The following is a 21319-nucleotide window of genomic DNA, read 5'->3' on the forward strand; positions in this document are numbered from 1 at the left end:
TAATAATGCATGCCTCTCTTTTTAATTTCCATATATATATATATATATATACACGTACACACACGTATGCATGTATTGTTGAGTAGCCCGTGACATGAGACTTAAAAATTAGCATTTACCAATTTAGGAGTTCTTTTTGTGATCGTGGTTATGGGCTTTGCCGCTTTGATATCGAGGCACAGTAGAAAGTCGATTTTACATGGAATGGAACATTAACTGACTTCACTTTTCTAACAGTAAACTTGGGCTTTCCGGTTCGTTAAATCGGACAACAGGTTGGGCTATGGACCAGATACCACAAAAACAAAAACCAAAAAAAAACACGAGTCGAGTACACGACGCGATCCATTCTCCTCCTCTTTTCTTAAACCCTAAAAAAAAATCCCTAAAACCCTAACGCCCAGAAGTTTCTATAATCCTCCAGATCTTTAAACCCAGCCAATAAAAACTATCCATCATCCTCTCCCTTCTCCTATAATACAATCAAATTCCATCTTTTCTTTATTCCTCTTACATCAGAGAAAAACCCCAAGAATTTCAAATTAACCATAAAATGGCAAAGCGTTTGATTCCAACCCTTAACAGTGTTCTCGTTGAGAAAATCCTTCCCCCTTCCAAAACTACCGTTGGCATTCTCCTCCATGAGAAATCCACCAGGGTAATTTTTTCACTTTAATTTTTCTTTCTCTTTTTTTAGTTTTTTTTTTTTTTTTGTGATTAAACGGTTCTGATTGATTTGATTGAAAAAACAGTTGAACTCCGGGAGAGTGGTGGCCGTGGGCCCAGGAGCAAGGGAAAAGGAAGGGAAAACGATCCCAGTTCCTTTTAAAGAAGGTGACACCGTTCTTTTGCCTGAGTTTGGGGGTACCCAATTCAAGCTTGGCGAGAAGGAGTATGTTCATTAAGCTTTCTTTTTTTTGGATAAATCAAACTCGGTTTTTTAATTTGGGATTCTTGGTGGGTTCTGTTTTCTATGTGCAGGTTTCACTTGTATAGAGATGAGGATATTTTGGGCACTCTCCATGAGTGAATGGTTCCAAATTCCTGATGAGCTTTTTTTCAGTGTTGACAGGGATAGGTTAGGGTTTGGGGGGGTTTTAATTAAATTGGATGAAGCTGATTAATCATTGGAATTGGAATTATTATGCCATTGGAATTTCTTTTCTTTCCTTTCATTTGCAGCTCCGCTTGCTTCATTGATTGAATTGTAAGAGCATTCCTCCTTTTCATGCCAGCTTGTTTTCCTTTTCATGCCAGCTTGTTTTGAGAACTGATTAGGACTTTGTTATCATTTGCCGGATGTTGACTTGATTTCAACGTTGATTAAGGAATTGATTTAACAATTAAAGTATTATTATTATTATTATTATTAAGTTCTTTATCGCTGGCGAAAGGATGGGTGCGAAGTTGCTTTCAATTTCATTCCAGCAGCTAATTGGATGGAACTGGGATGATTTGTCCAATCATCCGCCGATTTTAATTGCTCATAATTCTTCTAATCAACAGTCCAATGACAGATACAAATACGGCCACACATTCCTAATCAAACTGATTGAGACTCTAATTTAACAAAATAGAAATGATACGAGGAATTTAAATTAATTTACTTTATATTTTTTTTATAACTTTTTGTATGAATTATACTCATTCAACCCTGTTATTGTATTTCATAGTCTATTCATGTAGGTATGTATGTCAAAATTTGAGTTAATTAAAAATACTTATCTATTTGTTCAATATAAAAATTTTGATTGTGAAATATATTAAAAAATAATACTTTTGATCGAGATGTGTGCACGGCAGATATGAATAAATATGATGGTGGAATTGTTAAAATATTGGTTGTACATAAAATTATTAAAATGTGTGAACTTAATTTTACAATGTTGTAATTTGATATTTTTATATATAAAAAAATAGATTGTAATTTAATTTATTTTTATTTTATTCGTAATATTTTATAAATAAAAAAAAGGTACATAGAAAGTAAATAATCTTAAATGTTTGAATTTAATACATTATTTATCCAATGAAAACTTGGTGTTCAAATACTAGTAGCACTTTTTTTTAAATAAAAAGATTCATAACATTATGGTAAATATGAGATATCAAGAATATATCATTTATAATAATTGTACTTAAATTAATTAATTAAAATTCAAAGATAGATATAATTTATAAAAAATTTTATGTGAAATTTATGTTTATAAATAATGGATTAATTTCTCGACATAAATTTGAATGTAATTGAATAATTAAAATTATAATAAAAAATTATAAGTAAATTATATTCAGTAATTATATTTTACCTTTAATTTTAAATATCAAAACTTGATTTTAACAGTTTATAAGGGATGAGGTTTAAGTTCTGATTTATTAATTATCCTTTAAAGTTTTTCATATATATATATATATATATTTGTATGTTAAAAAAGAAAAACTATCAATTAAAGATGTTAATAAACGGAACCAAATTCAGTTGACTTTCGAAACTTTTTGTTGAAAGCTTGACTCGATCCATCGAGTCCAATAAACAATAAATTTTAAAAATTATTTTAAATGTTAATAATTTAAAATTAATATTAAATAAACATATTTTTTGTTTATTAAATCATGTGTTGAATTGAACTAAATCGAAGTCAAATCTCAATAATTTTGTCCACTTAATTGGAATTTGGTCAAGCTATCAGTTCTCTTTCTGGTATATTTGAAATTTTTTCCTCGAGAAAAACGGAGATTTGGTCTCAAAAGGCATACATTTATATTTACTATTGAAAGATGATTTAGCTTTAAATTATATTATACTTAGATAATTCTCCATCTCTTTGTCAAAACTTTCAATTGGTTTTCTATTTGGGTTTGTAGCTCTAGCATGTAAGAATTTTTTTTCAATGAATTTTACCAATGGATCATGGATGTACAGAAATATGTAAAACAAATAGACCTTTACTTGGGTATTGAAATAGATAGCAAAGAGTAAAAATTTCTTTTTTATTATTAAATTTAAGGCTAACAAAAAATGAGTGAAAATGGGTAATTTGCTTAGACGAAGAATAATAATTAAATGTGTAAATGATATATTAGTATTTATAAATAATTTATATTCGATTCAAATAAAATTTAAATTTGATTTCATTATTATCGAATCAAGTTCAAACTCAAATAACTTAATTTATTGATAAAGTCAAGTTTGAGTATTTTTATATTTGATTTAAGTAATTCACAAATCTAATTGAGCTTTTATATTTTATTATATTTTAATTATTTTAATTAATAAAATATCTCAAACTCAAGTTTAAGTTCAAACACAAATAATCAAGTTTTTGTCGAATATAAAAATCAAACTCATTTTTACACGTTAATCGAATTTAATAAAACGATCTTAAATAATTTAATTTTTTTCTCGAATCAAATTCGAGTTAAAAAATGAAACTCGTTCGAGTTTAAATTAAATTTCGAGTCTCTAATTTATAATCGAATTCAAATTTAAATTTAATAATATATCAATTCAAATTCAATTAATTACACCGTTAAAAACAAGCAATTAGATATCAAAATCATCATATTTTTTAAATTACTATTATTAGAAATGGCGCTGCATACTTGTTTTCAGTTTAGCTGTCCCCATGGAATGGCAGTTGGGTGCTCTACTAAAATATTATTACTAAACGAATGATACTATATACAAAATGAATTAAAATTTCCAGTCTCACATGATTGCCTACGACTGCCATCCATTTCAAATATGAAATGCAGGAAATCACATGAAATTATGAATGAGAACTGATAACTATTTTAGCTCACTCCGCTTATTATTATTATTATTATTTTTTTTTTTTTTTGTAAAATTGGATGTGAAGATGCTATTGTATAAACAAGGATAAATTATTACATACACCTACAATTCAATTAAATATATTGATTTTATAGAAACTCACTGTAGGATATTAAAAGAATATCCCACTATTTTTTTTTATTTTTAATCATATTTTAATAAATTTAATAATTTAAAACATAATACAGTGACATAATACGTATAAAGAATAAAGAGATAACATGATTTAAAATTTTAGAAAAACTATAAATAGATTTAATAAAATCAAAAAACTATATTTAACATTATAGTGTGGATACAAACTATGATACGTAATTTTTATGTAGAATACGATACAAATATAATATTTTACACGACATAATAACACGAATTATCAGATCTATCTTTTAGGAAAATACTTAGAAGAAGTTTTTAAGGTGAAATTCATGAAATTATCAACTAAAAACAATTAAATAAAAGCTAAAATAAAAAATCAAAACCGTTAAATTGAAATGTATAATTATATAGATTAAATGTGTAAATTTTGAAAAAAATTAATAAATTTTCATATATATATATATTTAGACAAACATTTTTAGTAAAAATATGGATATAATTTTTATCATTAAATAAATATCGATTAAATTTAAATTATAAATAATATTTTAATTTTTTTTACATATTATTAATTTTTTCATTGAATTTTATCAATCTATCAATTTAAAATTTTTATTAAAATTTTTATCAAATTATTTTTAAGAAGGAACTTTATAAATTTTACCCAAAAAAATTTCATATAAGTTTTTTTCTCATCTTTTATAGTACAAAAAAAATTGAAATATTAAAATTGAATATTATTAGATATTTTTTTTCCGAGTGGTTTAATTAACTAATTGAGCTAAATCATAATTTTGAACAAAATTATGAAGATAATAAAGTAACCAATTTTTTAAGATAAGAGATTATTTTGAACAAGTGTCATTGCTGATTTCTTACTAATTATTCAATGATACGTTTGATGAGAAATTAAGGATAAAATATTACACAAATGAATAAAAGGAAACAACAAATATAAAGATAATGTATTCACTCAAATTGTCAAATTGTGAGATAAAAAAGGAAACAACAATATCAACATGGTCTTATACCATGTTTACCTTAACAATTTGAAACGCTAAATTTCCTTTTATAATAATAAGTGAAATAGAAGTTAAGAAATTATTAGTGGTATTACTCACCAAATTGACCGAAAAACTACTTATTCCAAAGCATCAAATGATGGTACTAAAGAAATATCACTTAAAAACTACGAACTTAAGAAAAAGTTGAACTCAAAATTTAATTGAATTAATTTATATAATTATTTTTAAAAATAATATTTAATAAATATAAAATTTAAATTCAATCACTTACAATATTTTTTATTCGTTAATTAAGATTTTTTATGTATCTAAGAGTGTTAATTCAATCGGTATGATTAATTTCAAATAAAATAATTCAAAATCAAATTAATCAAATTATATTATTTTATTTTTGTTAATCGAATTGAATTTATAATTTTAAAAAATTAATTAACTAAATTTAAGTTAAATTATAAATAATGTAATTATTTATACATTATTTATAATAAATATATTTAAATTAAATAATAAATACATTATTTATATTTATAGAATTTAATTCAATTGGTTCAGTTAATTTTTTCGATTAACTGAATAATAAATATATTTAAATTAAATTATATTTTAAATTTGTAATTTTTCACATTTCAAATAAATTAAATAAAATTATTGAATAAAATATTCAAATATTAAAATATTATGTTAAAAACTTTAATAATTTATAAAATTAAATAATCTATTTTATATATTTTTTATTTTATATTTAAAGTATTTTATATTTTAATTAATTTGATTTTTGAATCAATTTAATCAAAGATTAAAATTTTTTAAAATTATATTTATTAATCAATTAAAATTAAATTAATAATTAATTAATTAATCAAATTAAATTAATTTTATCAGTTAATTCGATTAAAATTAAATTATGAATATGCCAAAAAAAAAATGGTAGATAAAATCACGTGATTTTAAGTTGAACCAAAAAGGCAAGTATTTTACCTTCTAAGCACACTCCTTTTCCCGATTCATAATCACTCCCTGTCTCTTTCCATTATTATTTCCCACTCCCTTCCAAAGAGCATGTGCACGTGCACGTGCTTTCCTCTTTCTTCTCTGTTCTATTCACTACAAACAAAAATACATTTCTTCTCTCTCGCCCTTTTCCCTCTCTTTTCTTTTCTTTTCCCTTCTCTTCTCTCTCCCCTTCCCACGGAAGAGAAAAGAGAGAGAGAGAGAGAGAAATAAAAAAAGAAAACGCATACAGAGGTTTCAGCTTCCCATATGACGTAGTCATCAAGAAAAAAAAGAAATTCAACAAAATAGAAAAAAAAACAGAGTAATTTTTTTTTTCTTTTTTTGTGTTTGTTTTTCAAATGCACGCGAAAAATAGGATTCCTAGTAGCGGCCACAGCACCCCGTCACCGCCGGCATCACCACTACGGTCACCGAGGTACCGTCACGGAAGGAAGTCGGGTCGGTCCAGCCCGTTCCAACCGGGCCCGACCATAGCCCATCGTCTCGCTTGGTTACTTCTCTCGGTTGTTCTTCGTCGACAAGGGATTTTCTTCTTTGCTCCTCTCATTTACATCTCTGGGATGCTTCTTTACATGGGCACCGTTTCGTTTGATGTGGCTCTTGTTGTTAAACACCGGCCAGCCCCCGGCTCCGTTTACCGGAGTCCCCAGGTTTATGAGAGGCTTAAGATTGATATGAAGGGCGATAATTCCTCTGCTGATGCGGTGAGTCACTGGTTTTTGATTTATTCCTTTTTAGTCAATTTTTATGGATTCTTCGATTTTATGATTGCGGGTCGGATTACTTTGTAAGGTTTTCTGTATTGGGTCGGATTTGTTTCATGAACCATTCCAAATTTTGAGTTTTTCTTTGATTTCTTTTTTCTTCTTGGTTTGGATCTTGATAGAATTTTGAGGAACTTGGACAATGTAGTTACTTGTATTTTTCCCGATGGTCTTACGTTATGTTTTTTTTTTTTTTTTTTTTTCTATTTAAGACTTAAGTTTTTTCTAATGATTATACAAATTCTTGAAAGTTTAGAAATTAAGGATTTTTTTTTATCTCAATTTGAATAAAAAATAAAAACAGAATGCTGAATCATGGAATCATTTTAAACATTATTCTTCTTTTTTTTTTTAATTTTCACTATTGTTTTCTGAGGAAGTTGACCCTTGTGTCTTGTTGTACATGCTTCATTTCCAGCTGTAACAATCTTTGGATCGTATCTGGATCTGAAAATCATGGGAAATTGTGATGTCTAGCCGGTTGTCTTTTTTTCCCTTTAGATATTGTGATAAAGATAATTGTACAGGGTTTCATATATAGTAAAAGTAAATTGAAATCAGAAGCTTCTTTGAATGATTAAATCCTAAGGCATTTCAATACTGTTGGTTTATTGATGATTTGCTTCCTCTACACTGACTTGATAATTTGATAATAGCCTTTTACAGATAGGCTAAGAATAACTCAATCACTTTATTACCATAACCCTAGAATGGTAAAACAGTTTCCATAGTATCATTTCATAATTGGGTTAATTGATTTGGTGCCTTGTATTAGTGTATGCTTGTTTTATTTTCCGGCTTCTCTCATTGTAATTCTTAAGAGCAATATGAATTATAATACTACGATACTATCTTATTATATAATGCAAAAATTTTTTAACCATTTAACTTGTATAGCATTTCTTTGCTGAAATAATTGCATGGTTAAGGCTTTTTGCATTTTAAATTGATTGTTGAGATTTTCATCTGATGCTGATTCATGATATGTGATTATATCTGTCCTAAACTTAAATGAATTTGTTGTAGATTTCAATTATTTGGAAAAAATCCTATAAAGGGGGGGAGTGGAGACCTTGTGTAAACAAGTCTTCTGAAGGTATGAATTCATTCCATTTATTTTATTGTAAACAGTTCGTGATAATGTTTCTGTTGCTTCATTGACATTAATTAGGCTCTTTTAGTTTTCTGACAACTATTTGTGTAGCACTAAATATATTATAAGTAATATCTCTATTTATGAATCTCATTGTTAGCATTACTTTTGGTGAATGAGAACAAATTTGCTTCTTTTTTATTTTATTTCTACTCTATTTATTGTTGATGGTAACTTTTGCAAGCATCAATATTTTACCGTCAAAATTGGAAGAGTACTCATTTTCTAAGTGAATGGCTTTGGCATGTAAGATAATATATATTACATGCCACAAAGGAATTGGAATCGGACACTTGAATCATTTAGAGTTACATCTGCAGGAAGTTAAAACCTTTTTCTGAGCTTTCTGGCCTCCTGGATTTATACAAATTACAAATTTCAAGCCATGATAATCCTAGATTAGATGTAGATATCATTTGTTTAAAAGGTCAGACAACTAAATATATTGATTGACTAGGTTTTCAGGCTGTTAAGTCTGGTATTGGGGTGATCAATGTTGCCAATTGGTTCTTATGTTAATGACTGTTTAAATATTATGTCTTTTATTGTCTCATCTGCGATTTGACTAAGTTTTGCAGTAACATTTTGCCCTTATGTCAAGTAGAATTTGTAGCATTAGAAGATAACTTTATTTCTGTTAAAGGTGTGTAAAAAGCATATCCATACAACACCTCTGTCATGTTTGGTCAATGTGATTTCTTTTGCCTAAACTGTTGGGTCTGAGTAACAGAGTTTAAGAGTGCTTTCTTGAGAGAGAGAGAGAGAGAGAGAGAGGGGGGGGGGAGGGAGAGGAAATGTGGAAGTCTAACTATGTGAAATAGCAACTCATTAAAATTTTTGTAAGAACCCTTGTATGTGCGAGGACCTTAGGAGCCTCATTAACATGTTAGTGTAAATGTCACACATTTAGAGTTTTATGTTCCATTTCTGGTGCTTGCACATTTGAAGTATTTGTTATGTTTTCTATGTGCAGTTACATGCATGCTTCATGTTTATATGCACGAGTATGGTTTTTGTTTGTTGACTATCTTCATTAGTTTAAAATTTGGCTGTTCTTTTAACCACTATAGGCTTGCCTGAATCGAATGGTTACATATATGTTGAGGCAAATGGAGGCTTAAATCAGCAGAGAACATCGGTTGGTTTTGTTCCTCATTAATTTCTTTTAAGTATTTATGCTTTACCTCCATTTCGTAAAAGCTTGCCGGTTTTATGATCTCTTTAATTTATATTTTCTCTACATGGTTGTTTTGGATACTTTGTAGATATGCAATGCGGTTGCTGTGGCAGGCTATCTTAATGCAACACTTATAATCCCTTATTTCCATTATCATAGCATATGGCGAGATCCCAGGTTTGTTATCATCTATTTTTAGTTGTCATGTTGCTTGTGTACTATCAAGGAAAAATGATAAAAGTATTAGTAATCAGTTTTCTAGCAAATAAATATTTATTGGGAAGCTTAAGCTGATAATCTGTGTCCTGATACATTGATCTTTAGCTGTACAATTTTTCTATAACGGTAGTGTTAGGCTGCGAAACCTTGTTGATTAAAATATTGCTTATCTTAGCTATGTGCTTGCGTGATGTTTTTAGGTTGAGCTGTAAATCAATTAAATTAAGGACTTCTAAGTTTGAAATGCCAAATGTTAATCCTAAAAGCTGACAATGCTTTCTTTTTGAAGAATAGGAGAATGTATTAAAAACCAGATTGCCATTATTATCTTTTAATAACTAGTCAAGAATTGCTCTTTAGGCTTTGTTTACTGGAAAATTAAAGGGAAATAAAATTTTTCAGTAAAGTGTTAGATAAGAAAAAAATGAAGTGAAAAGTATATTTATAATTTAAACAATTTTCTTTGATGCCTAAGAACTGTTAACATGCTATTCTTGAAATTTTCCTTGAACTAATTTTAGTTTTGATTGTCACTTTTCTTGGTTCATTTACCTCATTTATTAGTATTACACATCATTTTTTCTTTTATCATTACACTTGTTCCTTATACATGTTATTTAGTATTGTGTTTTACCAATCATTTTGTACCACATTGACTGAAGTCCGTGTGTGGTTTTTACTTTTCCAGCAAATTCAAAGACATCTATGATGAAGATTATTTCATCAGTGCCCTAAAGAATGACGTACGAGTTGTTGATAAGATTCCTGAGTTCATAATGGAACGATTTGACCACAATTTGACCAATGTCTACAACTTCAGAATTAAAGCATGGTCATCCATTCGGTATTATAGGGATGTAGTCCTGCCCAAGCTCCTCGAAGAAAAGTGAGTTTGAACATTGAATGTTGCTTAATTGTTTCTTTTTAAGTTTAGCTTGTTTACTTGAGCAACATATGGTGATTCTAAACATTGTTGCTTAAGGCAACACTTTATGAACAAAAGTACATATTTTTCTCTATGCATGTAGTGTAGATTGGCATATTTTCCTTACTGTTACCTTCTTCTCGTTGTAGTTATGTATGAAGTACACTGTTTATTGTTGTCTTAATTTAAGCTACTTCTTTTCTGATTGAATGACTCAGGATTATAAGGATTTCTCCTTTTGCAAATCGCTTATCATTTGATGCTCCTCCAGCAGTCCAAAGACTCAGATGCTTGGCAAATTATGAAGCTTTAAGGTTTTCAAGTCCAATACTAAGCCTTGGAGAAACTTTGGTTGCAAGAATGAAAGAGCACAGTGCGAATAGTGGTGGCAAGTTTGTTTCTGTTCATCTTCGCTTTGAGGAGGTTAGTATTGTTCTGATAGAAAATGTATTATGATGATTGATGACCTTTTTTAACATAAAAAAGATTACTGTTATGACCATTAATAGCAGTTTTATCAACTCCATTTTTGTAGGAAGTGTATAATGTACTCTTTCTTTCATGTGCAGGATATGGTTGCTTTCTCTTGTTGTGTATTTGATGGTGGGGAGCAAGAAAAAGAAGACATGGAAAAAGCGAGGGAAAGAGGCTGGAAAGGAAAATTTACAAAACCTGGTCGAGTTATGCGCCCTGGGGCAATCAGGATTAATGGGAAATGCCCTCTTACTCCATTAGAGGTATTGTTGGTTAATAAAGTTGCTTTCAATTGAAAATTGAACTGAAGCAATCTCAGCTGGATGATAATTTTATTATTGTTACTCATTAAAAAAAAAAATAAAGATAATTTTATTTTGTTGGAGAGTGATGGCACTTGGTAGATTAGGGTAGGTAAAGATCATCTTTAGGAATGGGTTTATGGTTTTTTTTTTTTTATTAGTTTATTTATTATTTAAGATTTTGTTTGCTGATGGTAGTCAGAGGCTCTCAAATTGTTTTAGTACTTGATGAAATTTCTCTGTTCATACCCTAAAGTGTTGATATGTCGCACCAAAATGAAAACTAGAATTTTCAAGCTACTTTGCAATCAAGTTTATAGGATGTGTTCCCTGAAAAAAAGAATTCATTATGTCTTGATTGTGGAACTACCTTTTTCTGGTTCTGTGATTATTTGCTCTTTTCTACCTTTACTGGGTCATAACATATAATATGCTTTGCTGTCTGTGGCAAGCATTGTGTAATTGCACTGAACTGATATAATTGTAAAATGAGTGAGGTTGCAGCTTTGGTAGAATATACATAGCTTGCCTCATGACTGATTCTGCTTAATAGTTTCTTTATGTGCTAAAAGATCATGAACCATATGAATTTGCTCCTTTAATTCTGAATTTAGTCTGTATACTCTCCTGAAATGTTGGATTTAGTCCCCCTTTATGAATTCTGGTGCTGCTTGAAGTAATGAAATCTTAGGAAAGATGACTTATTGTTGCTCTTGCACTGGCTAGCGGAATTTCCTTGGCTATTTGACAGTTTCATATGTTTGTTACTTGACCTTGATAAAAATTGGCATATTAAGTGACAGATTAAAACAAAAATTCACTTGACATAGATGAGCATTTCAACTGTGTGATGACTATGGTGTTCTTGTGTCAATTTAAGTGTTCCCAGAACAGTTAACATACATATATACACACATACACACACAGATATCGACACTCATGTCAATGATAGTTGATTTAATATCTTTTTCCACCTATTAGGTTGGATTGATGCTTAGAGGAATGGGATTTGATAACAATACATTTATCTTTTTGGCGTCTGGAAAAATATACAATGCTGAGAAAACAATGGCTCCGTTATTGGAAATGTTTCCCAACTTGCAAACAAAGGAGATGCTGGCATCAGAGGAAGAACTTGCTCCATATAAGGTCAGATGCATGTGATGTTTCACCACTTCTTTTTTTTTTTTCAAGTCCTTCATTAATGCCTTTGAGATTGGATTTTTTATCATTTCTTTTTGACTTGGATTATTGCTTTCAGAACTTTTCTTCCAGGATGGCTGCTATAGACTATACTGTTTGCCTTCATAGTGAGGTATTTGTGACAACTCAAGGTGGAAATTTTCCTCATTTTCTGATTGGCCATAGGAGATACTTGTATGGAGGACACTCCAAGACAATTCGACCAGACAAGCGAAAGTTGGCGTTGCTATTTGATAATCCTAACATTGGGTATGCTTTGATCTTTTTTCTAAACCTGCCACTACTTTAAGCTATCTGTTTTTTCTTGAAATAAGGACCAAACCGATTGATTTAGACCAAAAAAAAAGGGACCAAAATGGTTGAAATTATTCTATTTCTCTCAGGATTCAGGGCAAAACAGGATTAGTTTTTCCGTTTTGTTTAGTGGTTGTAATAGGGTAGAGAATGATATTGTAAGCAATACTATTGGGGATAATGTTTGCAAGTTTTGGAAGACAATTTCAAACGTTAGCAGCTAGATAAACATGAAGAAATATATCTTGAAACAGCTATGTTAGACACTTTACATCAGATCATATTATTTAGTTTTCTTCTTTTGAAAAGTACAAACTTAATGGGATGGTTTACAATTGATCATTTTGGAAATGTCCCTAGGGAAATCAAGACATAGTTTCTATGTTCTAGAATGAAACATGTATCATGATGGGTTGTTTTAGAATGCTTCTTATTTGTGATAATATTTGTGATAATTGGAAATATGAACTGTTGGATTCAATTTACCTCGCTTTTTGTTTCAGGTGGAAAAGTTTCAGGCGTCAAATGCTGAATATGGGGTCTCATAGTGACTCAAAGGGATTTGAACTGAAAAGGCCCAATGATTCAATATATACCTTCCCATGCCCTGATTGCATGTGTCGTACAAACAAATCAGAAGACTCAAGATCATCATCGGCGACGTGATCTGCTTGCAGAGGGATTTTGATGGGTGTATCTTGTTCCTGTAATATGGCGAGCACATCTTGCTTCTGACCCCCTTTTTTTCATCTAATTTTTTCATTTTTTTATCCTCTTGATATGGCAAGAGGGCATACAATTCAATTTTGGGAGCTTGGAGGATTTTTTCAGAGGTCACATTTATCTATTGATCTAATTATTTCACCGGGATTGAGTTGATGGGGAGCTGCATCTTTTTGCATATGATGCCAGAGAACACGAAATTGACAATTGTGCTGTTGGAGGGGATTACCCCAGCATTAACTGGAGATTGTTTCTGGATTGCTGTAGCAGCTGCTGTATCTAACAAGCTGTGGATATAACACATTGTATTCTTTCACACCCTGGTTTTCTGATTTTTTGTAAAGTAGCTGCAGTTTGAAGTGTAAAAGACGGGAAGAAATTTAGTCCAAAATCAGGGTATTGATTTTTCATGTACAATTTTGTTCCTGGTCTTTAATTTTTCCAATTTCAAGAATTTCTTAGCAATTCTTGCTGGATTTTTATTCCTTGAATCATTTTAGTCATGGGTCTGGATTTATATTCCTTTAGAATTGAATTGTTTCCATCTTTCATCAAAATAAACTACAAAAACTTACATATGGAGGATTTTGTTGTTGATGTGATAATGTGGATAAAAAAATTTCAGTTGTTAAATTCTACAAGAAATTTGAATTTCAATCTTTCTACTATAATTTATAAAAATTTTGGCTTTATACAAATCAAATTTGATAATTTTGGTTTTAATTATTATTACGATTAATTATTTTCTATTAACTTTGTTGTTGTAATCATCTTTTTTTTTTTAGCAAAACATACGAAAGTTCAAAAAGTCATAAAAATTTTTTTTAATAAATCTGAAAAGTTAAAAAAAATTGTACAATCTTGCAATTGATATCATTAATTCATATTATTATGTTAATAAAATTAATGTTACGTCTACAAAATTAATGTTTATATCATCAAGTCAATAATTATATTAATGTTTTTAACTACAAAAATTTAATTGGATTAATAATGTAATTAAGATTATCAAATTAAAATAATATGAGCATTATATTTTTATAAATTATAATAAAAAGATTAAATTTCAAATGTGGATAAAATAGAATAGCTATGATCAGAATTTAGCCAAATACAAACTTAGTTAGCAACTCATTTCGTTTTTATCTAATAATAATAATATATTTGCTACTCATATCGTAAAAATATAACACTGCATTAAAAGTACCATTGTTGTCTTTTTATTACCCCTCTTAACCAAAAGGTATTTACCATAATATCCTCACTTTCAAGTATATCTATAACTTAAATTTTGATAATACGTGGAACTTAACCGGGATTCAGCGTGTTGTCATAGTTTTTTTGCTTTTTTAACCTTTTTTTTTTTTGGATTTTAGTTTTTTAGTTTTTCTTTTTAAATGCTTTTTAAATTTTGTATTGTTTTTCAATTCTTTTATTTTTTAATTTTTTTGGATTTTTTTATACTTTTAAATTTTTATATTTAGTAAATATTTTTAATAAATTTTTTTATTTTTGTGAGACTCACTTGATGTTACATATTCCTTTTTTACTTTTGTAAAAATATTTAATAAATCCTTTTTAAGATTTTAATTTTTTTATGTTTGAGATTCATTTGATAGTAAAGGTATATTACATCTTTATTATTATTTTTTATATTTTTAATAAATAATTATTTAGATTTTATTTTTTGACTTGCTTGATATTAAGTATATGCTATTTTGACTCACTTGATATTAAATATATATTATGTGTCAAATTATTTGATATTTTTTCTTTATTTACCTTTATTATTTGATTAATATTTTAAAATATTTTAAAATTTTTAAAAATAAGACCCATTTGATTTAATTATTAAAACTATGTATTATTTTCTTTTTTCATTAATTTTCTCTTTTCAATTTGATAATATATTTACTTTTATTTTATATTTGTATATATATTATTTTAATAAAATTATTATTTAATATCTTAATTTAATAAAAATATTATATTTATACACAATTAAAATATAATCTATCCATCTATCAATTATATAAATTTTATTCATTTTGATTATTATTTGGTGCTTATTCAATATAGCGACAACTTATGTAGTTTTTTTTTTTTTTTTACTTTTTTTATTTAAATAAAGTTATTAAAAAAACTTGATTGAGGTTTCTATGCAACACTCTAATTTGTTTTTTTTCCCCTTTGTTATTTCGTTTCTTTAATTACATAAATTTTATAATAAAAAAAATTAGTGGATGTGTAAAATAATTTATATTTCAACTTTTAATCCAACTCAAATTGAGAGGATGTATTTTTTTTAAAATTATATGCTTTTCTTTTTTTATTTATTATTTTTTAATTAAAATAATTTCGTAAAAAATAATGTTAATGGAGATATCCATGTAACATATTTATTTTTTTGTATTTTATTTATATTTATAATTTTAATTTAATCAATTTTACAATGAAATGAAACTATTAAAAAATATGTCAAAACAAATAATATTCGATAGGTTTTTATCTATTTTAATTTGATATGAGATTTTTTTTGTAAAAAATTGATATTGAATCAATTCGAGTTTATTGTTTAATAGAAATAAATGATTAATCAAAAATAGATTTAAAATATTTTATCTCAATCTACCTTATGATATATATATATTTTATTATGATTTAATTTTATATTTATATATTATTTAGTTTATTTGGTTCGTTTTGTATTAAGTGAGTCTTACACATAAAAATAAAAAAAAATATTTTTTATAATATATTTTGTAAGAATAAAAAGCAAATTTAAGTATCTACGTTCCCCTCTATTTGATTTTTTTCACCTTTATTTTTTAAAAATTAGATAAAAAAAAAAAAATCAATGAATAAGAATGAAAAAAAATTAACCTACGCGGGTATCCATATAGTATATAGTAAATATAGATACAAACAATATAGGAAAACAATTAATAAAATCTTAAATGATGGAGAAACCAAAGAGTCCATAACATCTGTTACCGATCACGTCCAATGACGCTGATTAAAATGATACTTAAAAGAAAAAATATGTAATTAATTTATTATCAGTTATTGAATTTAATAAAAATAATATATTAAATGCAAATATTAGTAAAGATGTGTCAATTGTCTAAATTCATTTATGAAAATATAAAACTTTTTTATTATTATTCTTTAAAAAAAATAAAAAATAACAAGATAAATAACCCTTTATTCTTTTTACCCAATCATTTTCCACATAAATATTTGAATATTTTTATTAAAACCTCCAAATATAAAATATATATTTTTTAATTAGCGACCGTATTTATCGGATTTAAATATATTTCTCAAATACGAAAAGATCCAAATTTTCCTATTTCAACGCTTTTTACTTGATAAAACTTTTCAGAATCCTCCCCTGTTTCAGCCAAAAGCCACCGCCATGGGAATCGTTGGAAATCTCAATACGCAACAGTTCCAATCTTTCAACTCTCAAGGTCATCGTCACCTGCCACTGCTGCTTTCAGCAAAACAATTTCTTTTACAAAAACAATACAGCATCTGCTTTTTTACTCTGTTCTTTACCTGATCAAATTTCAAAAGTCTTTTTTTGCAGGTTTTCTTGTAATGGAGTCATTTGCGAGTCCCGAAGAAATTGAAGTTATGAGGAAGAGAATGGACGAATTGCTTCAGGACTTTGACCCCACCACCACCGCTTCTATTTTCTCCACCAAAAATCAGGTTTTTTTTTTTTCCCCTTATTTCTTTCTTGGTGTAATAGTAAAATAATTTGATTTTATTTGATTATAAGGCTTAAATTTTGATAATTTCTCAATAAGGGTATTTTGTAGTTAAAGTTGATCAGAGAATATTTGATTGTAAAGTTTAATTTTGTCAATATGGTTCTTTTGTAGATACAGTTGACCAGTGAATACTTCTACGAAAGTGCTGAAAAGATTTCTTTTTTCTTTGAAGGTATATTTTTATTATTGTTGCTTTCTTACTTTTCTTCACTCATTTATTGTTTCCCCCATTAGTTTTTTCTTTCTTCTTAATTTTGCTTTGAAAAAGTATCAAATTAGTTTTGAGAACTAGGGTTTTCGGATATATGAACTTGCTGTTAGATTGAAATTGAAAGGTTTGAATGTTAATGAACTGTTTACTAAGGCACTTGAATAAGTTAAGTTTGCCTATCTTACATGGTAAAGCTTGATTTGCTTTTATTGTTTTTACATGATATCTATTGTATAAAATCTCTAACACTTTGCTAAAATGATTATTTGTGCGGATTATGTAGGATAATCAGAGATTTGCTTTTAGCTTTAACTTTTCTGTTTCCTTTTTATCACTTTGGTGCCTTTTAGATGGTGATGTTAGTTTTCTTTATTAACATTTGTTAACTTTTTTTTTCTTTTGTTGCTTTGTCAGAAAAAGCATTTGACGATAACAGAAACTTAAAGCAATCAAAGGAACTTTCTATCAATAAAGTTGGGCATGGTATGTAATTTTAAAGATATTACATGGTTTGTTATGCTCTTATTATGGCAACATGCTCATGTAAATTGGTTGCTAATATGTTTATTGATGCTAATCCTTCAGTGTATTTGTTTGTGTAGCATTACATGAGATTGACCCAGTTTTCAAAGAATTCTCTTGCTCTGAGAAAGTTTCGAGTTTGCTGTTCTCCTTAGGTTACAAGAGGCCAGTGATCATTCAGTCAATGTATATTTTTAAGGTATTTATCTTGTTTTTTCCCTGATCATGAAGGCAATGATTCTCTAGTGATAACACCCTTTGCCTCTAACCTGAGAATTTCAACTCCAAGTTATTGAGAGGTCTGACTTCTGTAACTTGAATATAATAGTTTTACTTTAGAGTGAAATAGTGCATTTGGTAGTATGTTTCAAGGTTGATAATTCTCTTATCTATTTATTTTTATAATAATTCACTTATTCAGTCAATGAAACCTGTGTTCATTTTGCATTGATGTTGCCTTTTAAAGGAACTTTTATTCAGCGTGTAACATTAAACTCATATCTCACCATATGACTAGCTGGCCCTTTCAAGGTGTGAAAAATTATATTGCATACAAAGCATAAAGATTGAGCTGAGTTCTGATGGAATGGCACCTTTTTGTAATCCTGGAATTGAGTTTTTTCTTCTCTTGTGCTACTATGTGTGGTAGATCATACTAAAGTTGCTATTGCTGCACTTTTGTTAACATTTAGGGATATGAAATTTTCTGTAAGATTTAGGAATTTCTAGGGCATTGAGGTTCTATTTGTTGGCTTTGTTGTCTGGTCCTGTCTTATCCCACTAAGTAACTTCGAAATGTGCTAGATGCTGGGAGTGGTTTATCGAATCTTTTTATTATTCTTCATACTACATATGCAGCTTTTTTTGTTAAGAGCAGGTGTAAACATTTGGTCTAAATTATAATAGATACTACTTAATATGCTGTTGCAATGGTATATTATTTTGATGCTTTTTCTTTTTTCTCCAAAATGGAAGCACACTTCTGTTTCTCCTTCAAAACAGAAACATTGAACTACTAATCCTGCACATAGATGAGATTTAATCCCTATATGATTTGTAAAGGTGTTTGAATCTTATATCCTGTCTTTAGGACTTCAGTATTTCTTTCTTTGTTCCTTTCTTCCTTCCCAGTCGGGAATGAAAGATGTATTCCCCTTTATATTGCTTTTGATCTAGACAAAAGAGAAAGAGGAAAAAAGAAAGAGGTTGAATTGAATTTTGTTGAATACTGAAGTTCACTGCATTCTGCTAAAGTGTGAGTCATTTTGACAGCAACCAGGTATAGGAGGTGAAGTAAGTCCTCACCAGGACAACTCATTTCTTTACACTGAGCCAAAAACTTGCACTGGGCTATGGCTTGCTCTAGAAGATGCAACAGTCGTAAACGGCTGCCTTTGGGCCATTCCTGAATCTCAAAAAAGTACCTTTGTTTTTTAAAAACTTTTTCCATCGTGACTTTTTAAAATAGATAGACAATACCTTATTTTGATCCTGCTCTGTTTGTTTCCAGATGGCCTTGTTAGAAGGTTCATTAGGGGTGAAGATGGAGTTTACTTTGACCGGCCTTCTCCATCCTATGACCAGAAAGATTTTGTGCCTATTGAAGTGAAAGCTGGATCTTTGGTTGTAATTCATGGTGATCTTATTCATCAAAGGTTAGTTTAAAGAATTTTATTTAGAACTTGTACTGTAGTTGAAAGAATTTTATTTAAAGAATTTTATTCAGGTTAATCACTGTTTATTTCTTTTGTTTTTTGTGCTTGTACTTTAGTTTTGAAAATCAATCTCCAAATTCACGGCATGCATACAGCTGGCATGTGGTAGATACTGATGGCTGCAAGTGGGCTGAAGATAATTGGTAATTACATGAGCATTTTTGTGTATCTTCTCAATATTTTTAGATGGTTCATCTTTTTGTGCTCCACAATTTCACTTTTTTGTTCTTCATAGGGTAAACATATTAGTATTTATCTCGAAGGTGCTGATAATAAATAATTTTTTTATCTTATGAATCTTATTTTATCTAGATGATGTATAGTCAACAGTCAATTCAAATGTCTGTGTTGCCTGCAACAATATTTCCCTCTTATCATATAAATATGCTAGGGTAACCTATAAAGACCTTGTGCTTTGTATTTGTATAGAGTTGAAAACCTCACAGGGAAACAATATTCCAATTCAAAAATGGAAATTGAATTAATCATCTCCTGGTGAATCTATAATTTTTCTGTCCAAAAATGTCTAGAGAAATACATTTGTTCCCATCTGACATATGTGGGAGAGATTGAGAAAAGATCCCATTCATTTGATATTCCTTGGTCTAATGATTAAAAAAGATCATACTAAATCATAACTTGTTGTAATCATTGAAGTTTTACACTATTTTTTCAGAATATTGGCAATAAATGTAGAAATGCTCTTAATTTACTCTTTAACATAATCAAGAAAACGAACTAATTAGTATTCTTAGTTATTGAAAGGAGATCAGGATGAGTTGATCTATAGTAGTAGAAATCTGTTTTAAATACCAACGACTAGATTTGTTCTCTGATTTGATCAAATTCTACGTGACTCATGGTCTAGTGAAGTTTGATCATTTATGAACTTGATCTTTTACCCTTTTCAGGATCAAAAGAAAAGTGGAGCCAGAGCCCCTCTATGCTTCTTGATCAGACCTGAGAGTTCATCCCCGGTAGTTGCCTGGAGCGTTCATGTACGTGTCTAAGCAAAATTATTTATGCTCAGTGGCAATGTGTATCATGGGATTGTGCTCACCGTGTACTATATACTGAAAAACCAAAATGGCTGGCCATTTTAATGTTCCTTCACCGACATTCCGTTGTATATTGACCTCTCAACAATATAATAATACATCTGCATACATTGCTTCACCTATTGCATCTATTTGTTACTTTATTGAGACTTTGTGGTTTGTTTTGTTTTGCATGATGCATGCAGTATGGCTATTTATAACTTATTGAAACCTAAAGATGTTCAACTGTTGGTTGACATCTTTGGCTCAACATTTATTGGATACAGAATCAATTAAAATGCAAAATAGCCAGCCAATGAAGAAAGGGCTGTTGTCGATGATATATTGATATTAGACCGACTGGCCGAAAACAACATTGAAGAGAGGGAAAAGGATTAGTGGAGAGAGTAAAATAGCAAGATACAAAAGAAATCTATTTATAAAATTATTTTTTTAATAATCAGTTTATTTTCCAATTACATTAAAATTTTCAATAGAAGATAGGAATATGTATCAATTTTTTAAAATTCAATATTGGCATATACAATTATAAAAGAAAATATATATTTTTATAATCACATTTATCATTTTATAGCTTTATTTTAGATAGATATGATAATTCATATATTCGTAAAATACAAAAATTATCAAAATTTATGTTGACTTATTAAATATAATTTTTTTAATTTTTATTTAGCACATGGTTTTTATCAAAATTTTGATTTGTATCATTTATATATATATTTGTATCATATTATTATTTCGTATTTAAAATTATCAAATCTTTTTTTAACTATTTTTCTTTTTGCTTTATGCTTTCCACCATTCTTACTAAAAGGAGTGTAGGAGTT

At 28.5% G+C, this 21319-nt stretch overlaps 3 protein-coding genes across 4 annotated transcripts; all 3 read left to right on the forward strand.

The window, feature by feature from the left end:
* The first annotated feature begins 290 nt into the window (after positions 1-290).
* LOC111317513 (10 kDa chaperonin, mitochondrial-like) lies at positions 291-1251 on the forward strand. Its single transcript, XM_022919945.2, has 3 exons — positions 291-658; positions 753-892; positions 982-1251. The coding sequence occupies exons 1-3, from the start codon at positions 554-556 to the stop codon at positions 1028-1030; spliced, it is 294 nt and encodes a 97-aa protein (XP_022775680.2). The 5' UTR covers positions 291-553; the 3' UTR covers positions 1031-1251.
* Positions 1252-6090: 4839 nt separating this feature from the next.
* Positions 6091-13669, forward strand: LOC111318049 (protein ESMERALDA 1-like). Its single transcript, XM_022920682.2, has 10 exons — positions 6091-6674; positions 7761-7830; positions 8958-9025; positions 9153-9241; positions 9972-10169; positions 10427-10631; positions 10778-10945; positions 11966-12133; positions 12246-12436; positions 12985-13669. Exons 1-10 carry the CDS (start codon positions 6309-6311, stop codon positions 13145-13147), a joined length of 1686 nt encoding a protein of 561 aa, XP_022776417.2. The 5' UTR covers positions 6091-6308; the 3' UTR covers positions 13148-13669.
* Positions 13670-16521: 2852 nt separating this feature from the next.
* LOC111318050 (phytanoyl-CoA dioxygenase) lies at positions 16522-20607 on the forward strand. Of its 2 annotated transcripts, none has more exons than XM_022920685.2 (9): positions 16522-16677; positions 16797-16921; positions 17101-17155; positions 17609-17677; positions 17797-17915; positions 18989-19136; positions 19227-19371; positions 19488-19574; positions 20343-20607. In XM_022920685.2, the coding sequence occupies exons 1-9, from the start codon at positions 16623-16625 to the stop codon at positions 20383-20385; spliced, it is 846 nt and encodes a 281-aa protein (XP_022776420.2). In that variant the 5' UTR covers positions 16522-16622; the 3' UTR covers positions 20386-20607. The 2 variants fall into 2 exon arrangements, with proteins under 2 accessions (XP_022776420.2, XP_022776418.2); XM_022920683.2 differs by having other exon boundaries at positions 16539-16677; positions 17095-17155.
* The last annotated feature ends 712 nt before the right edge of the window (positions 20608-21319 follow it).

This window comes from Durio zibethinus, chromosome 2 (assembly GCF_047325235.1).
Source record: "Durio zibethinus cultivar Kanyao isolate XHJ-2024 chromosome 2, ASM4732523v1, whole genome shotgun sequence".
Lineage (NCBI taxonomy): Eukaryota > Viridiplantae > Streptophyta > Magnoliopsida > Malvales > Malvaceae > Durio > Durio zibethinus.

Bases quoted from the DNA above. Each gene is read 5' to 3' on its own strand.
- LOC111318050 (XM_022920683.2), top strand. From the start codon at position 16,623: ATGGGAATCGTTGGAAATCTCAATACGCAACAGTTCCAATCTTTCAAC. The intron at 16,678-16,796 runs GTCATCGTCACC...CTTTTTTTGCAG, and splicing joins CCAATCTTTCAACTCTCAAG to GTTTTCTTGTAATGGAGTCA. The intron at 19,137-19,226 runs GTACCTTTGTTT...GTTTGTTTCCAG, and splicing joins CATTCCTGAATCTCAAAAAA to ATGGCCTTGTTAGAAGGTTC.
- LOC111317513 (XM_022919945.2), top strand. From the start codon at position 554: ATGGCAAAGCGTTTGATTCCAACCCTTAACAGTGTTCTCGTTGAGAAA. The intron at 659-752 runs GTAATTTTTTCA...TTGAAAAAACAG, and splicing joins TCCATGAGAAATCCACCAGG to TTGAACTCCGGGAGAGTGGT. The intron at 893-981 runs GTATGTTCATTA...TTCTATGTGCAG, and splicing joins TTCAAGCTTGGCGAGAAGGA to GTTTCACTTGTATAGAGATG.
- LOC111318049 (XM_022920682.2), top strand. From the start codon at position 6,309: ATGCACGCGAAAAATAGGATTCCTAGTAGCGGCCACAGCACCCCGTCA. The intron at 9,026-9,152 runs GTTGGTTTTGTT...GATACTTTGTAG, and splicing joins TAAATCAGCAGAGAACATCG to ATATGCAATGCGGTTGCTGT. The intron at 12,437-12,984 runs GTATGCTTTGAT...TTTTTGTTTCAG, and splicing joins TTTGATAATCCTAACATTGG to GTGGAAAAGTTTCAGGCGTC.